General features: G+C 39.5%; 1 protein-coding gene across 1 annotated transcript; it reads right to left on the bottom strand.

Annotated features, from left to right (window-relative positions):
* Positions 1 to 3216: 3216 nt before the first annotated feature.
* Positions 3217 to 6900, bottom strand: LOC122074275 (AT-hook motif nuclear-localized protein 1-like). Its single transcript, XM_042639114.1, has 4 exons — positions 6438 to 6900; positions 5755 to 5822; positions 5492 to 5617; positions 3217 to 3541 (listed from the first exon to the last, which is right to left on the bottom strand). Exons 1-4 carry the CDS (start codon positions 6772 to 6774, stop codon positions 3458 to 3460), a joined length of 615 nt encoding a protein of 204 aa, XP_042495048.1. The 5' UTR covers positions 6775 to 6900; the 3' UTR covers positions 3217 to 3457.
* Positions 6901 to 7233: the final 333 nt, after the last annotated feature.

Genomic DNA, 7233 nt, shown 5'->3' with positions numbered 1-7233 from the left:
CTCAACAGAAATGTAAATAAATGAAATAACAGTGCTGACTCCAGCAATTTAAAAGCAGTACGATTGGCCCTCTTGAAATACCACCGGGGTTGCCGGCTGTCCTACACGACTCGCCGGGCGTAATGCCTAACCGCCACAGTGTCCGACAACCGCGACCCCTGCTTCCCCCCAAATGGCAACCCAACACCTTAACCCCTGTTGGGAAGGGTCGTAGCACGGGATGGTGAGAATCCTAATACCGCATGCTCCTATATGACAGTACGACTGCATAGTGCCTCCGTGTCCCATACCACGGGCCACCAATGCATTCGTTTCCAAGCCGACCACGGCATCTAATCTATCAATGCATTATGCAACATGATGTCCACATTCAACATATAACATCTCATTTAATTTGCAATTGAAAGTAAACATAGCATATATGCACATCAATGAGTGGAATGACTAATCTATATAGCATATTCATGATGACATGACTAAATTAGATATAGTTATATGAATGCCAAACAAATGCCTTGAAACAAGGCCAAAACGTCCTCTCTCCACTTACTTGTAGCGTACACGAAGTCTCATTCGGTACGGGCGAGATCCGGAGCGAATCGGGTATGATTTGGTGAACCTAACATAATTGAGCGGGGTTAGTACTTCACCATCTTAGAATCAAAATTAATGAAATCCGACGTCAAAATCGTGTTTAGAACGTCGAAAGAAGGTCCCACGTCCGATTTGGGCTCGATCGGACCCAAAAATCACATTCTGGCCACTCAGGTGGGTCACTCAGGTGGGTTGTCTACCCACCGGTCCTACCCGCCGGTTTTGGCGGAAAAACCCCAGTTTCTTCTCAACTTCCTCCATTCCTTGGGGACCCAAATAGGGCTTTTCTCAACCCATTCTTCACACCTTTAGAGTCCTATAGGATGGTTCTAGCTTAGATTTGAGTTAGATTCAAGTGAGGGGAACCATCTTACCTTCTTTGCTCAACAATGACTTCAAACCCTTCAAAAACACTTCCAACTCACAATGCTCTTTCTACCTTGTCAATACCTCTTCAAATCCTTCAAGATCAACACATAAATCATCTATTAAACCTTAGATTCATCATTTCAAAGGGTGTTTACAAGATCTTGAGAAACCATACTCGAATCAAGGGTTTAAAGCGTGGGTATGGTGAATGTTCATAAAACCCAACTTTTCTTACCTCCAACTGTAGATCTCGAGTTGAAGATTACTCTCCCGGCACCGGAATGGCAAGATCGAGCTTCGGCGCCACTGAAATCCTCCCTTTCTTCCTCTTCCTTTCTTCTTCCCTTTCTTTTCTCTCTCCTCTTTACTTTTCTCACCAAACGTACGAGGGTAATAAATGGAAAGAAAAGAAATCATAAAGTCTTATATACTATTCCTAATTAAGTGAATAGTGTCGGATGGGTCACACAGGTGGGTGGGTGTACCCACCTGTCATACCCACCCGAGAGTCAAAACTTGGGATTTTGACGGGGCTCGGACCTCGGCTCAAACCCCCACCCCAGGCATACATTGTAGCATACGTATATATCTTAAAATACAGATATAATACCTGTTTTATCCGTAATAGCCTTATGTACGTATATATCTTAAAATACAGATATAATACCTGTTTTATCCGTAATAGCCTTATGGTAGGTGCACGTACACGGTTTGGGCACTCCCGTCTCTTCTGGCACTGGCTCGGACTTGTCGGGCCAGCCGGTGTTTAGGGTCACCCGTGCCATCATAGCCCATAAGGAACCCGCTCTAACATCCTCTGGCTCGGTTCCTGCATGGTTAAACCGGTTCAACCGCGAAATCAGACCGGGTTTAAGAAGCGGGATATTACAGACACCGTCTATTTTTGCTCATTTTTATGGAGTATGCTCCAATTATGTGGCTGAGATGAGAGCGGTAATGAATGGTGTTCGTTACTGTATTTCTTTAGGTATCATGAGATTTGCTGTTATCTCATACTCAAAAGATATTGTGCAATCTATTTCTGATGGTAAAAATGCTCATTGGAATTCTTGGTATTGGTAGAACTCTCTATCTAAGCTTTTGCAATCGGCCTCTATTTCTATTTGGCACTCAGTGAGGGAAACTAACAAGGTGGCTAATGCTTGTGCTAATTTTTATGTTAGTAGTTGTTCAAATTCATGTTTCACAGAGTACAATTATTTTCCGAACTCAGTCAAGATTGCTATTAGGGATGATAATTCTCGAATTCCTTTTATTAGATCAAAATAGATTGTTTTTTATGGCTGGTTATAAAGTCATCCTTCCTCTGTATCTGAGTTGGGTTTTGGTTTTATTTTTTTAATTCCTAATTTTGTTTAGTCAAGTCTTAGGATGTTGGGTTCGGGGTAAGGCAGGTTATGTCCCCCCCATAGTATTTCTTCATTTATCTTCTATCAATAAAATTTTTGGGTCCGGCCAAGGGAACCTAGATAAATTCCTGTTTAAAAAAAAAAGCACCTTTATAGTGAAGAATAGAACATTCAAGATATAAGCATAGAAGACTAAGATTTAATTTAATTCATTTTTCTCATAAAGGAGAAAATTGCAATACAAAGAGTTAATCCCGTCAACAATCCTAAAATAAGGTTGCTCCATTGTGACGTAGTGGTCGTGGGTCAAGTCGGGAAACATCTTCTTTGCTAAGCGGGGGTAAGTGAAGTGATCCCATCAACAATCCCAAAATAAGGTTGCTCCATTGTGGCCTAGTGGTAGCATGTTCAAGTCGGGAAACATCTTTTTTACGAAGCGGGGTGTAAGTGATGCATGCGAAAGAGAATTCCATCTTAGCTATCTTGATAAGGTGAGTAAGTGAGAGAGAAAATGGGGAAAATTAGATGAGAAGAGAGATAAATAGGGAAATAAAATAAAGAAAAAAGATAAGTAGCATTATGGACAAAACTATTAAGTCTTTGGTTCTAAGGGAACCATGCCTCCTTCTCTAAAGCGAATTTTTAGGAACATATTATTTTTCAAGTCTATCTATTCCATTAGATTGCCACATATTTAAAGTATTACATAAAGTTATTGTAACTAATAAAACAACAAACTCAGCCATATCCCAACTTAATGGGGTTGGGGTTATAACAACTAATCAACTTTTAAATAAAAGAACTCCCTATCCACTACCCACGCAACTCCTAATCAATTGTAATTCTTATTGAAGCCACGACTCCACAACATCTCCCATCTTCTTAGGACTCCCATTTTATTACATGCATGACCCCATTTATCATAATAAACACATAACATTCTCTTCCATTTGAAAGTCGCCTTATCCACAAGGCGGAATGTAAGACATTGCTAGCATACAGCGGCAAGGTATTCCCAAGTTGCCTCTATGGGTGGCAAATTTGTACTCAGTACTTATAAACCCTCCAATCTAAATAGCTTAAGGTTCCGGATAGAGCAAGCCGTTCTTCTCTTGAACTTTTCCTTACACTACGGGTAAATACGAGACTATTGAAGCCAGGCTCTGATACCAGATGATGCATGCAAGGGATAATTTCCTCTTAGATATCTTGATAAGGTGAGTAAGTGAGAGAGAAAATAGGAGATTAGATGGGCATAGAGATAAATAGGGAAATAAAGAAAGGAAAAAGAGTAAATAATTTTATAGACGAAGCTATTACGTCTTTGGTTCTATTGAGGGAATCATGGCCTCCTTCTCTAAAGAGAATTTATAGAAACACAATTGTCATTTAAATCTATCTAATTCATTAGGTTGCCACATATTTAAAGTATTGCATACAGTCGCAATAACTGATCAACTTTCAAAATAAAAGAACTACCTATCCACTTTTACCACATAATTCTATAATGGATTAATCCTTTGATTAGCTCTTCCTTGAAGGTGTCTTCTGTTATTCAAGACTATAGCTGGGTTCCTCCTGATGTTATCTCTAATATGCTAAAAAATGTTTTCTCTGCTGCTCGATTGATCAGACCGCCTCAATTTGATTTGGAGAATAGGTGTATGTGGAGTGGAACATCTTCTGGGATTTTTTCTTTGTCTTCTGCGTGGAACAAGATTAGGAGAAGGAATCCCAAAGTTCCATGGTTCTTTATAGACTGGAATAAAAATTTGCAGCCAAGAAAATCTACTTTTGGATGGCGACTTTTGCACAGCAAGCTTCCGACAAATGATATTGTATGTGGAACGGGTGTGCCTCTTGTTTCAAAATGCTCCCTTAGCCATATATTCACAAGTTGTAGTTGCTCTCTGGCTGTATGGAACTTATTTATGGACTATTTTGGCATCTCTTGGCCAAATATTGATGATATTATTCAGCTGTCACAATGGTGGATTAGGAAGCGCAGGGTGATTCTAGTGTGTGAACCATGGTCAGTGGGATTCATTATTGTGACTAATAACATTTGGTGGGAGAGGAATGAAGGGGTGTCAAAAAACAATCCAATAATCTATGAAAAGATTAGAAGAGAGGTGCAGGAGGCTAGTGGTTCCTTGGTCGGTGTGATCAAGAGTCCTAATAATTTGACATGCTGCAGCCGGTTGCAATTATCAACTCTTCTAGGGAAGCCTTTGTTGATATTGGAAGTTTTTTGGTGTAGACCTGGTTTTAGTTGGATAAAGTTGAATGTGGATGGTTGTTCTCTAGGTAACCCAGGAAGATCTAGAGCAGGAGGAGTTTTTCGTAATCATAGGCGCTCGGTGGTGGCTTCTTTTAAGAAGTTCTTAGGAGTTCACTCAAATTACTAGGCTGAGTTCACAGTTCTTATGGAAGGAATTCTTAAAGAAAAAGAATTACAAGTGGATGCCCTTTGGATTGAAACCGATTCAGCAGCAGTGGTGATAACGCTTCAATCCAAATATATTCCTTGCTTTTTTCTTCAGGATTGAATGTTAGTGACAGATTATCTGAATTCTATTAGTTGGAAGATAACTCACTGTTTTCAGGAAGCTAATTGTGTTGTAGATTATCTTGCAAAAGAGGCAGCAAAAACAAGGTCTTCGGAAGATAATATCTCTTTCCCTTCTCACATATGGTTAGAGATTGCCCATGACTCTGAATCGAGACCTAGGTTTCGGTTTATCTAATGTTTAGATTTTTTTTCAATTTATTCTCCCCTACTGATGACCATGCCCAAGGTGGGGGATTATAAATTGTTTTTTTTGAGCTGTATCTTTTATCTTTTCTTCAATAAAATTTATGATCTTTAGCAAAAAAAAAAAAAAACCACCTATCCACTACTCACATAACTCCTAATCAGTTGTAATTCCTATTAACCAAAGTCACAACTCCACGATGTTTCCTATCTTCCTAGGATTTCCACATAGTTACATGCATGACCCATTTTATCATAATAAGCACATAACAGTAAGGCTACGTAATTATGAGCCTCCTTAGACCCCGCAATGGCAGAAGCCTCGTACATTGGGTACACACCAATTTTTAATAATCTCAAAATAAAGAAAGAGAAAAGGGAAAAGAAGATTTTGATATCATACCTCAAATGTCAAAATACCGCCAGTGGAGCGAGGCTGATGGATAGTAACATTAGAAACAAATCCATTTGCAGAGATAATGCAAACAGATCGAGGACCCATAAGTGAAATTAACTTTGCCGCGACATTCTACAAGTAAAAGTTATACCATTGTCATGTAAACCCAATTAGAAGTTCTAGCTACATAAATCAATCTCTCAGGCAGTTCCTAAAGTTGACCAAACTCAAGAGGCCACATAAGGTAAATTCAATAATCAAAGTATTACCTCCCCTACATGTATAGTAAGCACGTGCGGCGTGAAGTCTCTTCGTTCTACATCTGCAACCAATTCAGCTTAAAATAACAAATCAAAGATCAGTAGTGAGATTAAACCAAGTCAACTGTTTGAGATATTTTCATCTGGTTTAAATACAGGCCCTCTTTTTCCATTGGAAACATACCTTTAAAACTAGATGCTCATTCACGTAAGTTCTACTTTTGGGTTGTCTAAAGAAATATTGATATATTAAATTAAACTAAGCACTACACACAAAAGTCCCTTCAGGTCAAGTGCTCTTTCTCCCTGTTAAATCTTCGAAGAGTATACTACATCAGTAAGGGGAAGGTTGACTCAACCAAAGCATACTCTGTTTACTTAAGGGTGCAGTCTTTGACACAAAAATCCACTGCACTATTGGCCTCTCTAAGATTCTAAGAGTCCATGGAGAAGGAGATTTGTTTAAAATCACAGTCATAGTTCTCCCTGTTTTCTATGCCCATCTAATTACAAGTGAATGGTGAATGGTATGTAAGAGCCTTTTTATTGACAGACCTTCATCAGAGAAAAATAAAAAAAAATTACAGACCAAGTAAAACCTATCCGGACAAAATGGAAAAAAACCCAAATTCATGGTTGATTTTCTTATGTCCTAACAAAAAATAGACACCATTACTAGAGTTAGAACTCACTTAAAGGGGGAGTCGGTTTCCGATCGCCAGGATTCCGTGGCCGCGGCCCTCTAATCTGCTTCGGAGAGAATTCAGAAGCAGATGTGCTCTCTTCTGGACCAAAATGGGGAATCAATTGCTGATTCCCAGAACCAGACGCTAGCGGAGCTGGCGGCCCTCTAGAGGCAGCCCCTGCTAGGCTCCCTTCTGTACCATACATCCTGGGCCTCCCTCTCTTCTTCTTCCCCTTCTCCTGAGGAACTACTACCGCGATAGGCAGTGGTTGGCTAAGCGGAGACTCAGTCTCCCTGTTAGCCGTAGAGCTGGAGACAGTGACGGTGATCTCCTTCCCCTCCATGGATTTAGTTTCTTGCAACTGGATTTCAGAGATAAGTACAGAGAACAAAGGGAAGCAGCAAAAATGAGAAGATTTGGAGTCTCAGTTTCTTATAAAGTGTCAGACTCAGAAGAGGAGATGAAGAAGTAAATAACTGTCGCCACTTTTTGAATATGGACGTTTTTCTGCAACTCGCGCCACAAGTAAATAACTCTGTAAGAAAAAAAAATGGTAAAATATAATTTTTATGTCTAAAATGCCCTTTTTAATTAAAAAAATGGGAATGTGTTTCCCTGAGGAGCGTGCCTCTACGCATACACCGAGACCAATAGAAGCACATGTTAAAGAATCAACTAGGACATAGTTTTTATTATTTTATGAGGATTTGGGAGTCATTTTGCTCTCCCGTGTGTCTATGGACCACAATTTCCTCCACATAAACCATTTTCCCTATAGAATTACCAAAAATAAATTTTCTTT

The sequence above is a fragment of the Macadamia integrifolia genome, chromosome 1 (assembly GCF_013358625.1).
Source record: "Macadamia integrifolia cultivar HAES 741 chromosome 1, SCU_Mint_v3, whole genome shotgun sequence".
Lineage (NCBI taxonomy): Eukaryota > Viridiplantae > Streptophyta > Magnoliopsida > Proteales > Proteaceae > Macadamia > Macadamia integrifolia.
Note: the sequence above shows the minus strand (reverse complement) of the source record. Positions and strands in the feature narration are given on the sequence as shown.

What these genes read in the sequence shown, in the direction of transcription:
- LOC122074275 (XM_042639114.1), bottom strand. Translation starts at nt 6,774, where the DNA reads ATGGAGGGGAAGGAGATCACCGTCACTGTCTCCAGCTCTACGGCTAAC. An exon ending in TTACTATACATGTAGGGGAG is followed by an intron (nt 5,618 to 5,754) that starts GTAATACTTTGA and finishes TTTTACTTGTAG; the next exon opens with AATGTCGCGGCAAAGTTAAT. An exon ending in GCGGTATTTTGACATTTGAG is followed by an intron (nt 3,542 to 5,491) that starts GTATGATATCAA and finishes CACCTTATCAAG; the next exon opens with ATATCTAAGAGGAAATTATC.